Source organism: Saccostrea echinata, unplaced genomic scaffold, assembly GCF_033153115.1.
Source record: "Saccostrea echinata isolate AGI-Se365-2 ecotype Australia unplaced genomic scaffold, CSIRO_AGI_Sech_v1 ptg000057l, whole genome shotgun sequence".
Lineage (NCBI taxonomy): Eukaryota > Metazoa > Mollusca > Bivalvia > Ostreida > Ostreidae > Saccostrea > Saccostrea echinata.
Window position 1 is genome coordinate 3,518,008 of NW_026889806.1, and position 18,776 is coordinate 3,536,783.

General features: G+C 39.0%; 1 protein-coding gene across 2 annotated transcripts in view; it reads left to right on the plus strand.

The window, feature by feature from the left end:
* The window catches only part of LOC133174336 (twitchin-like), a 92,097-nt gene that overhangs the window by 25,259 nt on the left and 48,062 nt on the right, over positions 1-18,776 (plus strand). For both annotated transcript variants that reach the window (XM_061309443.1, XM_061309445.1), the window contains 23 exons: positions 4,598-4,726; positions 6,057-6,158; positions 7,061-7,297; positions 7,516-7,675; positions 8,023-8,198; positions 8,522-8,654; positions 10,408-10,634; positions 10,909-11,012; positions 11,392-11,576; positions 11,787-11,933; positions 12,080-12,252; positions 12,451-12,543; positions 12,724-13,029; positions 13,140-13,190; positions 13,296-13,598; positions 13,709-14,014; positions 14,286-14,603; positions 14,858-15,148; positions 15,409-15,699; positions 15,897-16,199; positions 16,427-16,729; positions 16,960-17,262; positions 18,431-18,736. In XM_061309443.1, the coding sequence (XP_061165427.1) occupies positions 4,598-4,726; positions 6,057-6,158; positions 7,061-7,297; positions 7,516-7,675; positions 8,023-8,198; positions 8,522-8,654; positions 10,408-10,634; positions 10,909-11,012; positions 11,392-11,576; positions 11,787-11,933; positions 12,080-12,252; positions 12,451-12,543; positions 12,724-13,029; positions 13,140-13,190; positions 13,296-13,598; positions 13,709-14,014; positions 14,286-14,603; positions 14,858-15,148; positions 15,409-15,699; positions 15,897-16,199; positions 16,427-16,729; positions 16,960-17,262; positions 18,431-18,736 (4,947 nt within the window). The remainder of the gene's footprint in view (positions 1-4,597; positions 4,727-6,056; positions 6,159-7,060; positions 7,298-7,515; positions 7,676-8,022; positions 8,199-8,521; positions 8,655-10,407; positions 10,635-10,908; positions 11,013-11,391; positions 11,577-11,786; positions 11,934-12,079; positions 12,253-12,450; positions 12,544-12,723; positions 13,030-13,139; positions 13,191-13,295; positions 13,599-13,708; positions 14,015-14,285; positions 14,604-14,857; positions 15,149-15,408; positions 15,700-15,896; positions 16,200-16,426; positions 16,730-16,959; positions 17,263-18,430; positions 18,737-18,776) is intronic.

Genomic DNA, 18,776 nt, shown 5'->3' on the forward strand with positions numbered 1-18,776 from the left:
AGATTTCACATTTAAAAATAGAATACTAGCATATGGTATATACCATAATTTCCAACAGTTTTATGTTTTCCAGGAGTTGACCCCCCACCCCCACCCCTTCCCCCCAAATTAATGTTCGGCTGTTTGAGTGTATTGTTTGAGATAACCTAGGCTAGGTAGACTGTGTATTGGTGAGATACAGCTTGGCTATGTAGACTGTGTATTGGTGAGATACAGCTAGGCTAGGTAGACTGTGTATTGGTGAGATACAGCTAGGCTAGGTAGACTGTGTATTGGTGAGATACAGCTAGGCTAGGTAGACTGTGTATTGGTGAGATACAGCTAGGCTAGGTAGACTGTGTATTGGTGAGATACAGCTGGGCTAGGTAGACTGTGTATTGGTGAGATACAGCTAGGCTAGGTAGACTGTGTATTGGTGAGATACAGGCAGGCTAGGTAGACTGTGTATTGGTGAGATACAGCTAGGCTAGGTAGACTGTGTATTAGTGAGATACATCTAGGCTAGGTAGACTGTGTATTGGTGAGATACAGTTAGGCTAGGTAGACTGTGTATTGGTGAGATACAGCTAGGCTAGGTAGACTGTGTATTGGTGAGATACAGCTAGGCTAGGTAGACTGTGTATTGGTAAGATACAGCTATACTAGGTAGACTGTGTATTGGTGAGATACAGCTATACTAGGTAGACTGTGTATTGGTGAGATACAGCTAGGCTAGGTAGACTGTGTATTGGTGAGATACAGCTAGGCTAGGTAGACTGTGTATTGGTGAGATACAGCTAGGCTAGGTAGACAGTGTATTGGTGAGATACAGCTAGGCTAGGTAGACTGTGTATTGGTGAGATACAGCTAGGCTAGGTAGATTGTGTATTGGTGAGATACAGCTAGGCTAGGTAGACTGTGTATTGGTGAGATAAGGCTAGGTAGACTGTTTTTTTGTGAGATAAGGCTAGGTAGACTGTGTATTGGTGAGATACAGCTAGGGTAGGTAGACTGTGTATTGTTGAGATACAGCTAGGCTAGGTAGACTGTGTATTGGTGAGATAAGGCTAGGTAGACTGTGTATTGGTGAGATAAGGCTAGGTAGACTGTGTATTGGTGAGATAAGGCTAGGTAGACTGTGTATTGGTGAGATACAGCTAGGCTAGGTAGACTGTGTATTGGTGAGATACAGCTAGGCTGGGTAGACTGTGTATTGGTGAGATACAGCTAGGCTAGGTAGACAGTGTATTGGTGAGATACAGCTAGGCTAGGTAGACTGTGTATTGATGAGATACAGCTAGGCTAGGTAGACTGTGTATTGGTGAAATACAGGCAGGCTAGGTAGACTGTATATTGGTGAGATACGGCTAGGCTAGGTAGACTGTGTATTTGTGAGATACAGCTAGGCTAGGTAGACTGTGTATTGGTGAGATACAGCTAGGCTAGGTAGACTGTGTATTTGTGAGATACAGCTATACTAGGTAGACTGTGTATTGGTGAGATACAGCTAGGGTAGGTTGACTCTGGGCTTGACATTAACGCTTGTCCGCTTGTCCGGTACCAGTGAAAAAAAATTATGGACAAGTGAATATTGCCAGGCACTTGTCTGATTGGACAAGTGCATTTTAAGGTAAAGAAGTCTTCAAGTAATAAAAAGAACGACTGACGGAAGCAGTACATAAAAAAATGAACTTCGATCCCGATATGGATCGCTATGTAATCGAGTTCACACTTGATCAGGATCGAAGTTCACTAATTGCATACTACTGCAGAGGCATGAAAGTTACGTCGAGTTACGAAGTTTAGATTCTGTTGGATGTTGACATTTCATTTGTGAACATTTATGTTGTTGTTAGGACAGAAAGTCTAGATAAAATTTTGTTTTTATGTATTTATCAATAACATCACGAATCAAGCACATATAATGGACTTTATTTTAGTTTTCAAGTTGACAGTATTGTATCTTTATTGAACAATGTTCGGACAAGTGAAGTTGAAGTTCAGACAAGTAGATGTCCTGGTCACTTGTCCGAATGGACAAGTAGGGAAAAAAGTTAATGTCGAGCCCTGAGATTGTGTATTGGTGAGATACAGCTAGGCTAGGTAGACTGTATATTGGTGAGATACAGCTGGGCTAGGTAGACTGTGTATTGGTGAGATACAGCTAGGCTAGGTAGACTGTGTATTGGTGAGATACAGCTAGGCTAGGTAGACTGTGTATTGGTGAGATACAGCTAGGTTAGGTAGACTGTGTATTGGTGAGATACAGCTAGGCTAGGTAGACTGTGTATTGGTGAGATACAGGCAGGCTAGGTAGACTGTGTATTGGTGAGATACAGCTGGGCTAGGTAGACTGTGTATTGGTGAGATACAGGCAGGCTAGGTAGACTGTATATTAGTGAGATACAGTTATACTAGGTAGACTGTGTATTGGTGAAATACAGGCAGGCTAGGTAGACTGTATATTAGTGAGATACAGGCAGGCTAGGTAGACTGTGTATTGGTGAAATACAGGCAGGCTAGGTAGACTGTATATTGTTGAGATACAGGCAGGCTAGGTAGACTGTGTATTGGTGAGATACAGCTAGGCTAGGTAGACTGTGTATTGGTGAGATACAGCTAGGCTAGGTAGACTGTGTATTGGTGAGATACATCTAGGCTAGGTAGACTGTGTATTGGTGAGATACTGCTAGGCTAGGTAGACTGTGTATTGGTGAGATACAGGCAGGCTAGGTAGACTGTGTATTGGTGAGATACAGGCAGGCTAGGTAGACTGTGTACTGGTGAGATACAGCTAGGCTAGGTAGACTGTGTATTGGTGAGATACAGCTAGGCTAGGTAGACTGTGTATTGGTGAGATACAGCTATACTAGGTAGACTGTGTATTGGTGAGATACAGCTAGGCTAGGTAGACTGTGTATTGGTGAGATACAGCTAGGCTAGGTAGACTGTATATTGGTGAGATACAGCTGGGCTAGGTAGACTGTGTATTGGTGAGATACAGCTAGGCTAGGTAGACTGTGTATTGGTGAGATACAGCTAGGCTAGGTAGACTGTGTATTGGTGAGATACAGCTAGGCTAGGTAGACTGTATTGGTGAGATACAGCTAGGCTAGGTAGACTGTATTGGTGAGATATAGCTAGGCTAGGTAGACTGTATTGGTGAGATACAGTCAGGCTAGTTAGACTGTGTATTGGTGAAATACAGTTATACTAGGTAGACAGTGTATTGGTGAGATACAGGCAGGCTAGGTAGACTGTATATTGGTGAGTTTGGGAGTTTTTATTGCTCACATCTGGTTGTAATGTTCTTACCTAACTACAACACACATAGTAATTAATTCTCCTTTTCTCACCTCCTCTGATGCCATCAAAATAATGGCTGCACCCTGGAAAATATACAGAAATTTATCTTAGAGAACTTGATAAGAGTAAAGGCTCTTGAGCAGGTTTTATCATATAAAGTGTATTCCTGTAGAACAGCTAGGCTCTTAGGCAGGTTTGGTTTGTACAGGTTTAAGTGAGGTTTTAGTACACCTGCTGTGTTACATTCTTTCTTGCATTCTCTACAGACTGGCAATACTTAATTAGAACCTTGTCTACAGAGGGTGTGCTGCAATTTGTCTTATTGAATAGAAATTAAAGTGCCCATGTATTTTGACTATTTCAAGTACACTAATAGAGAGGTTGTGTATTGAAGCTGCCCTGTTATCTGTGATCTGTGTACAGCTACAGAAGCTGTAGGGCGTGTGATAACAAATTGTCTACAGAGGTCATATCAATGTCAAATCACTCCTCAGGACTCTTATACTGTTTTTAATCAGAGACTGTGGTCGTTTGTGTGTGTTACTGGAATATTATTCATCTACACAAATCTGTAGGAATGTGATACAGCAAATAGTGTTTATTTTGGTTTCAGGAATTCTTCAGTGGAGTATGTAATGTTCTATGGAATGTTTTATAATCCAGATTTAGAACAGCAGACTTGTCTGAGTGTATAGGTGTCTTGTTCTTGCTCACTCAATCTAGCTGTGATGAGGGTTATCAAAAATTCAGCATGTTCATGCAATTAAATGATGAAGTTGTACCATAAATACTGTTCTTATAACACATTAATAATAACCAGTATGTAATATAAACACGTTCCAGACAAGGTATGTCTGATACAAAATTGTATCAAAAACAAAACATTTAATATTTCGTGTCCTTTCTGACAAACAGAAATTGTATGATCAAATCATATATTACATCGACAGTTAGATTGAAAAAGTTTGATTTCTATCAGGTTACAAGTATTAAAATATGTCAAAATAAATATCACTAATATTTTTCTTTCTTACAATCAAATAACTTGTTCCTTTATCATTAAGTTTTTGGAATGTTAACATGGTTAAGACTTCAATCTTTCATACAGTGGAATGCAGCTAGAATATCTTATTTTTGGAAGTTGATCTATACTTTGTTAGTCAATCTCTGGAGAATAATTTCTTTTTACAGGGAGCTTCATTCTGTTTGCAAGAACAACATTTTACTGATGTTCAGGAGGAATGTATTTGCTGGTATTATTGTATCTTGTATATCTTTTTAAGCATCTAAATTGAAGCTTTTCATACTGTAGGAGTTAATGTAGAAAAACCTTCCAAGATGCCAGAACACCGAAAAATCGCGACCAAGACCCCCAAAGTCAAATCTTCAGCTGTGAAAAGAGCAGAGACTGCAGACAATGTCTCCCTGGCTAGCTCTGACGGTAGGTGTCACAGATTATCTATAAAAGCTTACTCATTACTTACAGTCACTTTCATATGTATCCAAGAGTGCATATACGAGGGTTGTTCGAAAAGTTCGTGGACGATGACAATCTTTGTTATACTACTTCCAAGAAATTAAAAATAAGCACAATATCATGTGTAAAAATATTTGTTTTGTTGATCTGTGAAATTTCATTCCATTCGATTTGATAGAAATTAATTTACTTCATTTTAAAATCAACATGTTCTGTAACCACGGCGCACACTTAAAAGCAATGTAACGTCAAAAACAGCGTCAAGAGTTTCTTAAAAATTCTATCCCTATACATTCACACAGTATAGTCCAATACCCACGTATTAAAAACCTTTTTCAATCACTTGACATTTATTTTTCTAACAATTGTTCTCGTTTTATAATTTCCTTTGTTAATTTTTAATTTCTTTTACCGCATAACTGTGCTTTCATAAGATCAGCAACTCTGAAGCGCCTACGTCTTTCCATGACGTCCCAATTTTTAAAAGTTTTCGTTCAGATTTTTACAGTTAAACCGTTTCTTCACAGATTGTCCTCGTCCGATACAGAGTCTCTCTACCATTTACACACACATGCACGACTCGCTTGTGGCATATTTTCTGATTCCTCCAACATTTTTAGCGTTTATTCAGGATTTTCCCCGAGTATAACACAAAACTGCATCGTTACCTGCTGCTCCGTGACGTTCTATAACATCATCGTTTTTGTCGTTTTCAATCAGGACTACCTTTCTTCTCAAATTGCTTTCTTTTTACTGAAGCAAAATATTGAGCCATAATTTGGAATACGAATCGATATAACAGTTCTTAATTTAACCGTCTAGGATTTTTTCGTTTTTGCTCCATTTTACAGAGAAGATGACTACAGACATTATTTAGTGTATTGTTTGTAAATTACTAAATTTTCACCTGCGCCGCGATCCGATTTTTGCAGTTTTTAATTCTGGATAAGTTTTAAATAAATCATGATATTTTTGAAAAATTTAATACAAATCGTTTAAATTTATTGTTAAAATATTTCTACCAAATTTGGATAACATATGACGTTAAATAAAAAAGATATGACAGAAGTCCACGAACTTTCCGAACAACCCTCGTATGACATAAAGATCTGATTGCATTTTTTTTTTTTCAAGGTATAAAAAAGACAAAAATTTGAATACTAAGGAAAATTAGTTATACATATAAAAGTTTCCATAGGCATTATATATATACTGTGGGAAAAAAATAGTTAATAGTTACAGGAGTATTTTAAGAATTCTAATTCTATATATATTAATATTTGTATAAATACAGATTTCAAGATCATAGACACCAGCCATGATATACAGCCAGAGTTTGAAGATGGAACAACTAGACCAATCTTCAGGAAAAAGCTCAAGAAAACAGTTATATCAGGTAAAATATTACAATATCAGAGCTAAAGCTCAAGAAAATAGTTATATCAGATAAAATGTTACAATATCAGAGCTAAAGCTCAAGAAAATAGTTATATCAGGTAAAATGTTACAATATCAGAGCTAAAACTCAAGAAAATAGTTATATCAGGTAAAATATTACAATATCAGAGGTCACCCGCGTGGCGCAGTGGTAGAGCGTCTGCTCTAGAGTCACGGAGTAAGGAGTTGATCCTTACGTCGTTGGTTCGAATCCCACTGTGGGACGCGGAGACCGGTCCTTCGGATGAGACCGTATAAACCGAGGTCCCGTGTCGAAAAAGATCCCTCACTGCTCAATGGCCCTGAGTGCCGAGCATAGGTCAAAAATTTGCAGCTCTCCACTGGCAAGTAGTGGCGTCTCCATATGAGTGAAAAATTCTCGAGAGGGACGTTAAACAACATACAAACAAACAAACAAACAATATCAGGGCAAAAACTCCAGAAAACAGTAATATCAGGTAATTACAATATCAGGGCAAAAACTCAAGAAAACAGTTATATCAGATAAGATATTACAATATCAGGGCAAAAACTCAAGAAAACAGTAATATCAGGTAAAATATTACAATATCAGGGCAAAAACTCAAGAAAACAGTTATATCAGATAAAATATTACAATATCAGGGCAAAAACTCAAGAAAACAGTTATATCAGATAAAATATTACAATATCAGGACAAAAACTCAAGAAAACAGTTATATCAGATAAAATATTACATATCAGGGCAAAAACTCAAGAAAATAGTTTATAGTATAAAAATTATTCAATAGATTTATTTCAACACATTCCATTGAGCTTGATGAATAACCAATGATCTACAAATTTTTGCTAATAGTTGTGTGTATGGTTTGATTATTACAGAGAACTCTACGGCCAGACTAGAATGTGTTGTTGTTGGTATACCACAACCCAAAGTGTTATGGCTGAAGAACAATCGACCACTGAAGAGCACAGACATGTGCCGTGTTCTGTCTGAGGGGAACGTCCACATTCTGGAATTCCCCAAAACCAAGAAAGAGGACACTGGGCTCTACACAGCTAGAGCCATGAACGTCAATGGATCTACTATCAGCTCAGCTGAGCTACTTGTCGGAAATGGTAAGGTCTTGATTCTGTTGTTTTTTTTGTTAGAAATGCCCCAGTTTCCTACTTTATTAATCAAACAAATGCAAGTTCTAGAGTTTAGGATGTAGAGATATGTCAGATTATGCATGATTTCAGAAATATGCTGATGTTTTGATTATTCCATGCTAAAAATGATTCATTTTGATATTTGTGAGAAGTGAAGATTTCTAAATATTTCATATATATTATAGCCCAGCCTTCCAGTCTGAAGAAATACAAGGAAGGTTTGGCTGAGGAGGAATTCCAGACTCCAGCCTACTTCTTCCAGATGAACAGTTGTCAGGTGGAGGAGGGAAGACTGGCTCGTTTCGACTGCCGTGTGGTGGCTCACCCTAAACCAGAAATCACCTGGTAAGTTTGGTAATGCCACATGGTGACTCACCGTAAACCAGAAATCACCTGGTAAGTTTGGTAATGCCTCAAATCCCTTGTCTGGTCACACCCAAATCACCAGCAAAGTCTGGCCACATTCATTCTAGCAAAATCTGAATTAAGAATAACTGACTATGCATTGCAACACTCGAATAAGAAACTTCTGACTTAAAAATCTAAATTAAATTTTTGTCTGATAAGTTTGATAAATTAAGCATTCTAAAATATTCTTTATTCTTTAAGATGATAACATTTTAGATGGCCATTCTTTCACTTCAGGTTTTAGTTTGATGTTTGTAAAATCCATACATCTTTTTTATTTACAGGATGAAAGACGGTAAGGTGGTGCAATCTGGTGATCGTTACAAACTCCTGAACTATAACAATGAGATTTACTCCCTGCTGGTACAGAATGTGGAGATGGGGGACACAGGTCGCTACACCTGCTGGGCTCACAACAAGTATGGGGAGGCCATGACAGAGGCTTACCTTAATGTCATTGGTAGGTCATTAATCAGCAACTACAAGACACTCAGAGGGTGCTACATATCTTTTTCTCTTCCTCCAAAGTCCATGACAATCCAGATTTATATAGATAATAAAACTGGAGAATCCTTGATTCAGTACAAATCAGAATCTTGTTCAAAATCTGATTATAATCATTTGTAGCTTGCCCTTGGGGAAATGATTTCTTAAAATTTCATTAAATTTATTCCTATCTTCTTAACAAACAAACTATAGGGGTGTTAATCTATGAATCATTGTTTTAATTGACATTAGATAGCAGTTTTAATATTTAGCTTGGTTTTGAAATGATTGTTTCAGCTCTGGAAGAACAGCTAGAGGATACAGATATTGCTCCCAAGTTTTTGACAAAGTTTTATGACCAGACAATTACAGAAGGTTTGCCCACCACTTTCCAGTGTATGATAGCAGGAAAACCAATGCCAGTTGTCAGGTAAGGACAGTGTATGATAGCAGGAAAACCAAGGCCAGTTGTCAGGTAAGGACAGTGTATGATAGTAAAACCAATGCCAGTTGTCAGGTAAGGACAGTGTATGATAGCAGGAAAACCAAGGCCAGTTGTCAGGTAAGGACAGTGTATGATAGCAGGAAAACCAATGCCAGTTGTCAGGTAAGGACAGTGTATGATAGCAGGAAAACCAATGCCAGTTGTCAGGTAAGGAGAGTGTATGATAGCAGGAAAACCAAGGCCAGTTGTCAGGTAAGGACAGTGTATGATAGCAGTAAAACCAAGGCCAGTTGTCAGGTAAGGAGTAAAACCAAGGTTAGTTGTCAGGTAAGGAAGTGTATGATAGCAGGAAAACCAAGGCCAGTTGTCAGGTAAGGACAGTGTATGATAGCAGTAAAACCAAGGCCAGTTGTCAGGTAAGGACAGTGTATGATAGCAGTAAAACCAAGGCCAGTTGTCAGGTAAGGAGTAAAACCAAGGCTAGTTGTCAGGTAAGGACAGTGTATGATAGCAAGAAAACCAAGGCTAGTTGTCAGGTAAGGAGTAAAACCAAGGCTAGTTGTCAGGTAAGGAAGTGTATGATAGCAGTAAAACCAAGGCTAGTTGTCAGGTAAGGACAGTGTATGATAGCAGTAAAACCAAGGCTAGTTGTCAGGTAAGGACAGTGTATGATAGCAGTAAAACCAAGGCCAGTTGTCAGGTAAGGAGTAAAACCAAGGCTAGTTGTCAGGTAAGGAAGTGTATGATAGCAGGAAAACCAAGGCTAGTTGTCAGGTAAGGACAGTGTATGATAGCAGGAAAACCAAGGCCAGTTGTCAGGTAAGGAGTAAAACCAAGGCCAGTTGTCAGGTAAGGACAGTATATGATAGCAGTAAAACCAAGGCCAGTTGTCAGGTAAGGAGTAAAACCAAGGCTAGTTGTCAGGTAAGGACAGTGTATGATAGCAGGAAAACCAAGGCCAGTTGTCAGGTAAGGAGTAAAACCAAGGCCAGTTGTCAGGTAAGGACAGTGTATGATAGCAGTAAAACCAAGGCTAGTTGTCAGGTAAGGACAGTGTATGATAGCAGTAAAACCAAGGCCAGTTGTCAGGTAGGGAGTAAAACCAAGGCCAGTTGTCAGGTAAGGACAGTGTATGATAGCAGTAAAACCAAGGCCAGTTGTCGGGTAAGGAGTAAACCAAGGCCAGTTGTCAGGTAAGGATAGTGTATGATAGCAGTAAAACCAAGGCCAGTTGTCAGGTAAGGAGTAAAACCAAGGCCAGTTGTCAGGTAAGGACAGTTTATGATAGCAGTAAAACCAAGGCTAGTTGTCAGGTAAGGACAGTGTATGATAGCAGTAAAACCAAGGCCAGTTGTCAGGTAGGGAGTAAAACCAAAGCCAGTTATCAGGTAAGGACAGTGTATGATAGCAGTAAAACCAAGGCCAGTTGTCAGGTAAGGACAGTGTATGATAGCAGGAAAACCAAGGCCAGTTGTCAGGTAATGAATGCCAAGTGATAATTTTTCATCAGGTAGAAAACAAAGTCACCATGGTGTATTTTGATAGTTTAATAAAATTTTAATTCAGATTCCTTTCATAAACATTAATGTAAAAGTGAAATGAATAATCCCACAACATTATTTGATGAAAACTTGGAGAAATAAAAATTATGAATAAGAGAGACTTGAATTCTTAGTGATTTCATCTCCTGTGTAGTAGATTGATCAATACAGTGTTTTGTTCTTTCATATACATGTAGGTGGTTGTTAAATGATCTGGAAATCAAATCATCAGACAATATTCAGATCCAGCAACAGGAGAACATCTGTAGCCTGTCCATTAAAAAGTCTCTGTCCAAGGATGCCGGGACCTACTCCTGTCACCTAAAGAACTCCCTGGGGGAGGCAGTGTGCTCTGCAGGGCTGACACTGCTGGATCAGAGCATTAAAGGGGTCCCCATGCTACCCAAATTCTTAAAGAGAATAGGTAATTGGAAAAGTGAACGAGATGATCCTGGTGGAGTAGTTGTCAAAAACATTCTTGGTAGCTGGTGTATGTTTAGACAAAGATTGAAATAGCTGTGAACACGTATCGAAAAAATATAGTTGAATTATATATTTAAACAAATTTCCACCAGGTAACCATTTCATCCATAGAAAAAAAACCCACAAGTACAAAGGTCTGAGCTTATGCTTATCTATACCTCTGTTCAAAATTATTACAAATAATATTACAAACCTAATCATTTTCTGTTCTATAGATGATGTCACTTCAACAGCTGGAGGTCAGGTGGTATTTGAGGTGGTGGCAGTAGGTGAACCCAAACCTAAAGTCTCCTGGCTATACAACCACAAACCAATATCTGTAAGTGTGAATACAACCAGAAATCAATACATATATCTATAAGTCACATGGCTGTACAACCACAAACCAATATATGTAAGTCATGTCTCTGTACAACCATAAACCAATATCTATAAGTCTCTATACAACCATAAACCAATATCTATAAGTCTCTATACAACCACAAACCAATATTTGTAAGTCTCTATACAACCACAAACCAATATCCTGTCACATTGCTGTACAATCACAAACCAATATGTGTAAGTCACAGGACTTTGCAGCCACAAGTCAATATCTGTTACTCACATCAAACCAAAATATGCAAGTGTCATGGCTTCCAAAGTGACAAGTTATTTTCTATATGGGTCTGAAGTCTTGTTGCTTTTGTCCTTTATAGGAAACTCACAGAAGATTTCAGATGAGTCAGGAAGCGGACACTTACAGACTGACCTTGAATGACCTTCGTCAGGAGGATGAAGGCAAGATCACTTGTAAGGCTGTTAACTCTGAGGGTGAAGTGTATTGCAGTAGTAAACTGACCGTCAAACGTGCTCCAATGGAATTCAAAGAGGATCAGCCAAGGTAAGCAAATGAACTCAGTTAAAAACATTAGCTTTTAAAATGTCTGATTTCTGATCACTTCTATAAAATTCACTAAAGTAATGATAGTAATGCCTTTTTCAAAGAAATTTACAAGGGATACATTGATACCTATATGTATCTTTGAAGAAGATAGTGTAATGCTGTTCTAGCATTTTAAGTCAAGTTTTCAAATATGTTCTCTTTTTAAAGTTTCAGGCAAAAAGACTTTGATGCCAAATATGGCTGTGCCCCCACATTCATCAAGAGAATAGAGGACATTTACACACCAGAAGGAAAATCTAAATCTGCCAAGTTTGAGTGTAAAGTAATGGGGATACCAGAACCCAATGTCACATGGTAACTTTACCTTCTACTATTTTTGAATCTTGTTCAGGAATCTCAAGTGTTTGGTCTCTGAAAAACTGATTGTTTAAAGTAATTACATTGCTAGTGATAAAGTTTTTGGTTAGCCAGAGCATTATAACTTTTTTTTATTTTTTAAGGTATAAGGATAATAAACCCCTGACTCCTGGCTCCCACTACTGGATAAATCGAGACGGGGGTAACTGTACTCTGACAATACGAGATGTGATGGAGTCTGATACTGGACAGTATACATGTAAAATCAATAATCCAGCGGGAGAAACTAGCTGTACCGCATCACTGGAACTACCAAGTAAGAACATAGACATCTTCAGATATCTATTATCCTTTTTACTAGAAAGGGTATGTCTATAAAACCACTATTATCCAACACACACACAATATAAGCAGAAACATTTCCTTTCAAATAAAATATTGTAAAGCAGTTTAGAGATCCATTGTTTTAATATATGATTTTAAACAAAAATATTCACATTTCACTAACGTACAGGTACAAAGATGAAGAAGGACTCATCTGTGGATGGAGAATACTCTCCGTTTGCAAGACGTTTCTCTCGTGACTCCACCAAGTCAGATCACGAAGGTAAATAAAATTGTTTGAAATTAAGTTTCCTACAAAAAATATCACCTTCAGCTGTGTTACTAACATGCTATCCAGGAACATTTTGGTTTTGTGTCATTTTTAATTTAAAATTACTCACTATACTTAATGAAGAATAATGTATTGAATGAAGGGATTGTAAAAATCACTCTTTTTTACCAGCTGTTCCAACTCTGCCATACGACAAACCGTCACTGACGGACATCAGAGAAGAGTCGGTCAGGTTGTCATGGTCACCAGCATACACATCCACTCTGCCACCAGAGGGTAGAAATGTCAAATATGTCATTGAGGCTCGTGAATTGCCAGGGTTTGACTGGCATAAGGTGGCCACAGGTATTCATGGAAATACTCACATGGTAAAAAATTTACGGCCTAACACAGAGTATGCTTTCAGAGTTCATGCTGAGAATCAGTTTGGAATCAGTGACTCCACACAGCCTGTTATGTTGTCAAGACCCAAACCAGGTATTAAAGTCAATGTCACTTTTAAAATGAATTTAAAAGATTATAGATTCCGAGTATTGATGATGCTAGATTATTTTTGTTATGACCATATGTGTCTGTTATTTTTACAGTGGAGGAAGAAATGGCTGAGAAATTCCATGTGAAACCACATGAGTCTAGAGGTAAAGTTACATTAACTGTTCAGATGCATACTTGGCTGTTCATTTTTGAAGCAGTTCTTTCAGGGGATTAAAGTATTTTTTGACATTGATTTTTTTTTATGACAGTTCCACCAAAGTTACCATCCTCTAAGCCTTTTGTGACAGAGATGGGTCAGGAAACCGTTCGGCTAGCCTGGAAACCTGCAGTGGCTCCAATGGCTGCCAAGAAGGTGGCTCCCATTTCATACCGCCTGGAGGCCCAGGAGTTACCAGCCAAAGACTGGATCCCTGTGGCCCATCGAATCAGGGACACCAGTTACTACCTTCCAGAGCTGAAGTCTGACAGGGACTACAACATCCGAGTCCGTGCAGAGAATAAGTATGGACAGAGTGAATCTTCTGAACCACTTTGGATCCCCAGAGCTACTCGTAAGTACAAGTGCTGAAATAAACTTCTATTTAATTTAGAACCTTTAAGTAATTTGAAATTTTTTTTACATATATATGTGTATATTTGACATTATATCTTATCCATGCAGATTTCCCTGGTGTGCCAGTCAGCAGACCCACCATTGTTGACATGGAGACAGATTCTGTCCGTGTGGCTTGGCAGAAGGTAGATATCCCATCATTCTCAGCAACAGACGAACCTCTTATGTACATGTTAGAGATGCAAGAGCCACCAAAACATGACTGGCGACAGATTGCCAGGGACATTCCTGACCTGAGCTACACAGTGAGGGGATTGACTCCTGGACAGGACTACAGATTTAGGGTCAGGACTAGGCCCTTGGGTGGAGCTTATGGTGAACCATCTCCCTCAACTTCTCTCTACAGAACTCTAGGTAAATATTACTAGAGTCCACATCAGTCTTGAGGTCTTCAGATTTTCCTTAAAGTATATTTCAAAAATTGAAGCTTGATTCAAGGTATTTCAGACAAGGGGAAGTGTATGTCAATTAAAAAAAAATTGTCATTGGTAATATACATGTACTACTCAGAGCTCTGAAGTTATATTTTTATATTTGGATTTGTTTTATTCATGCAGAAGTTTTAAACTCTGCTCTACTCTTTGCCCTGATTAAATCTGCATTTTAAAAAAAATATTTTTGATAGCAACCACCAGAATCCCCATAGACCGACTGGAACTTGAGGATACAGAGCCAGACTTTGAGGGGGTCCGCTTAGCCTGGAACCGAGTGGAGATACCACCATACCACAGTGACGAGGAACCACTGCTGTACATGGTGGAGATGAATGAGCCACCACTAGATGAATGGAGGCCTGTTGTGTCTGGTCTACCCACAACACGGTACCGCGTAACTGACCTACTGCCAGACAGAGACTACCGCTTCAGAGTAAGGGCCATAACTCCGTATGGAGTAACACCACCCTCCTATGCTCTGCCCGTCTCCTATAGGAGACCAGTGCCAGGTATATTTTATACATTCTACTTATTTCACAAACCATTATACCCACACATTTTAAAGAAAGCTTAGATTCGTCCCATCTGCCAAAAGGGTGTGATTCCATAATGGAATTCAGTATGAAAATAAGCAAAGATAGCTTTTTCTCTCATGTTTGTGGATAGGGGTTTATTTTTTTTTCTCTTGTTGAACATGTACATGTATTATATTTGATGCAGAGATATTTCTGGATAATATCTATAGTTTTCTGTTAATCTCCAGCCCCCAGCAGAGCACTGCCAGACATGCCCAGGCTTCTGTATGATGAGTCAGATGCTCTAAAGCTCACCTGGAAACCACCAGTGGTAGACACTAAACGGCCCCTAAGATACCAGATCCAGATGCAGGCTCCACAGAGCTTGGACTGGCGACCCTTGGCCTCTGGAATCACAGACACCAGTTACAGGATCCGGGGTCTGGGACCCAGCAGGGATTATACGTTTAGAATCATCCCAGAGACTAGCCTTGGACCTCTGCAGCCTCTGCCTCCTGTGTCTCTCACAGCACTTCCAGGTACTGTACTGTCTATCCAGAAGAAAATCATGCAAAATGAGTGTAAATATTAATCAGAGAATTACATTGTATTTACCTTTTCAAAAGAAGTTGCTCTTAATTTTTTTTAAAGGGGTTTCTTTTAAATATAGAGTAGACATTTCTTTTCAAATGAGTACATGCATGTATATTTCGTTAAGTGCTGGGTAAAATGTGTATTTCAATCATTGAAAAAATGAACTTTTAATGAAATCTATAGCTTTTTTCCCTTTTTTTTATAGCTCCCAGATCTATTCTACCCAGAATGCCAGATATTGTTGACCTTGAGCCTGACTCTCTGAGATTGTCCTGGCAACGACCTTACATTGACCCCACAGTGCCAATCTCATACAGAATTGACATGCAAGAACCACCTTCTCGTGAATGGAGACCAATTGCTACTGGAGTTCCTGACACTCAGTACCATGTGACAGGCTTAAGACCAAATAAGGACTATCTGTTTAGGGTCACACCTAGAACATCAACTTATGATATGGAACCACTTCCATATGTGACTCTTACTTCACTGCCAGGTATTCAAGACAAGGGTCTATAATTTTGGTTTTGAAAAAGAAGTGATGTCCCAAGCTTTAGTATTAAAGTAACAATTTAAAATCCAAAACGTGAAAAATTTGTTACAGAAATGTGCACTTAAATTTTCAGGACTGATAATGATAAAATCTGTATGATATAAGGTTTTTCTGGGTATAATGATCTTTATTTTTTTCAGTTCGACCAAGACTGTTCTCACAGGAGCCAAGAGCAGTAGAAAGGGGCAAGGACTCTGTTCAGTTGTCCTGGAGACCCGCTGAGTTACCTTATTTTGCTCGTCACAAATTACCAATCCGTTATGCAATAGAGATGAGAACTCTTCCTAGCACAAACTGGGAGCCAGTAGCTAGAAATGTACAAGACACTACTTACCTGGTAAAGGGTCTACGACCAGAAAAGGAATACCAGTTCCGCATCAAAGCACACACAGATTTCGGAAGCAGTGAACCTTCACTTCCTGCAACAATCTACAGGAAGCCAGGTTTTCATATTTTATACAATATATTTAAAGGGCACAAGTAATGCATGGAAATTTAAATTATTCAATTTTTTTATTGCAACACTTCAGTTGAAATAAGAGGGAAATCATTATAATTTAAAGCCTATGTTGCCTTTATTTTATCAACATTATGGATTACAGTGTATATTTACCTATTATTGTGAGAAGCTTAATGGCAGAATGACTGATTCCTGATTCACACTTTCCAGTACCAGTCTTCCCTCGGTATGAGCCGATTCTGACCAACCTTAACCCTGACTCTGTGGTCCTCTCCTGGCAGCCAGCCACCCTCCCTGGACACATCAGTCACATGCCCATGGTCACCTATCGCATCGAGATCCAGGACCCCCCAGAACGAGGTCACTGGAGGACCTATGTGTCCAATGTCCCCAAGACAAGCTACCATGTGACCAATCTACGTCCAGACAGGGATTACTTGTTCAGAATAAGGGCAGAGGCTGATAATATCATGACAGAACCATGTATGCCTGTCTATCTGCCACGAAGAGCTAGTAAGTTCAACAAATGTATCAATCTTACGAAAGTAAAAAAATTACTCAAGTTTCAGATTTAATACGAAAGGTAGGATACTTTTGATAGTTTGATTTCCACATTTATTTAAACATAATGTCCCAAAAGATAGGGATAAAGCATAGGCTTTCAATTTAACTTTCAACTAAAAAGGCATATACTGTTCCAAAGAAATCAAGTAATGTGGATGTAATCATATTTAAAACCAAAGGTCCACCAAGAATGCCGCAAGAACAACCATATGTGTTTGAGCTGCAGCCAAACTCGCTGAAGTTACAGTGGAGATCTGTAGAGCTGCCGTCACGCATCACTGACTACTCACCCGTCACTTATCGCCTGGAGGTCCAGGAACTGCCACGCTCTGATTGGATGACACTGGCCAAAGGAATACCACATACCGACTTCCATGTCACCCACCTGAATCCAGACAAGGATTACAGATTCAGGGTCAGGGCAGAAAATGACATGGGCATCAGTGATCCCACACCTGAAGTCTGTGTCAGGAAACGTGCTGGTAAAATATACTTTGTTTACAAGCCTTAGCTTATTTTATAAAATGTTGTTTAAATATGTTGCAAAATTTTAACTACTTGAAGATATACATGTATATACAGGAAAAAAATAATGAAGTGATCAGAAGAAAGTGTTTTTATTTTTCATTAGACATGAATAAAAAGTCAATCTGTTTTCTTTATTTTCATGCTTTTTAGCTCACCTGAGCTGAAAGCTCAAGTGAGCTTTTCTGATCCCATTTTGTCTGTAGTCCGTCTGTCTGTCTGTCCGTCTCTCTGTAAACTTTTCACATTTTTGACTTCTTCTCCAGAACCACTGGGCCAATTTCAGCCAAACTTGCCACAAAGCATCCTTGGGTGAAGGGGGTTCAAGTTTGTTCAAATGAAGGGCAACGCCCTTTTCCAAGGGGAGATAATTAAGAATAAGTGGAAAATTAATAGCATCTTTTAAAAATCTTCACAGGGCCAGGAAAGATGAAACTCATGTGGAGGCATCCTCAGGTAGTGTAGATTCAAATTTGTTCAAATCATGACCCCCGGGGGTAGGGCGGGGCCACAATGAACAGTCAAAGTTTTACATAGAAATATATAGGAAAAATCTTTAAAACTCTTCTTCTCAAGAACAGCAAAGCCATGATGAGTCATATTTATATGGAAGCATCCTCAGGTAGTGTAGATTCAAGTTTGTTCAAATCATGACCCCCGGGGGTAGGGCGGGACCACAATGAACAGTCAAAGTTTTACATAGAAATATATAGGAAAAATCTTTAAAACTCTTCTTCTCAAGAACAGCAAAGCCATGATGAGTCATATTGATATGGAAGCATTCTCAGGTAGTGTAGATTCAAGTTTGTTCAAATCATGACCCCCTGGGGTAGGGTGGGGCCACAATGAACAATCAAAGTTTTGCATAGAAATATATAGGAAAAATCTTTAAAAAACAGCAATGCTATGATGAGTCATATTGATATGGGAGCATCCTCAGGTAGTGTAGGTTCAAGTTTGTTAAAATGTTGGTAATCTTTTCAATACTGAACTGATTTACTGATTTGTGCTTTTGCCTAGCCAATGTGCTCAGGTGAGCGATGTGGCCCATGGGCCTCTTGTTGTCTAATCTCTCAAATCATCAGTATAATCTAAGTAATAATGATACCTGTTATTTATTTAAAGTGGCTCCCACAATGCCCCAAGAAGAGCCATTAATTTATGACATCGGTCCATCTGGCTCATTCTGGTTGTCATGGAGACCAGCTGATGTTCCTCTGTACCTTGCAGACAGCAGTCCCATCACATACACAATCTACGTCCAGGAACCACCCAGCACCACCTGGAGACCACTTGTAAAGAGGATACCACACCCATTCTATCACGTCACCAACCTGAGAAACGACAAAGACTACAGCTTCAGAGTGCAGGCAGAGAATGAGTTTGGCCTCAGCAGACCCACCCTGCCAATCAAAATGCTGGGAATTAGAAGTAGGTTATGGTGTCCAAAGCTTAAAATGTTAAGGATACA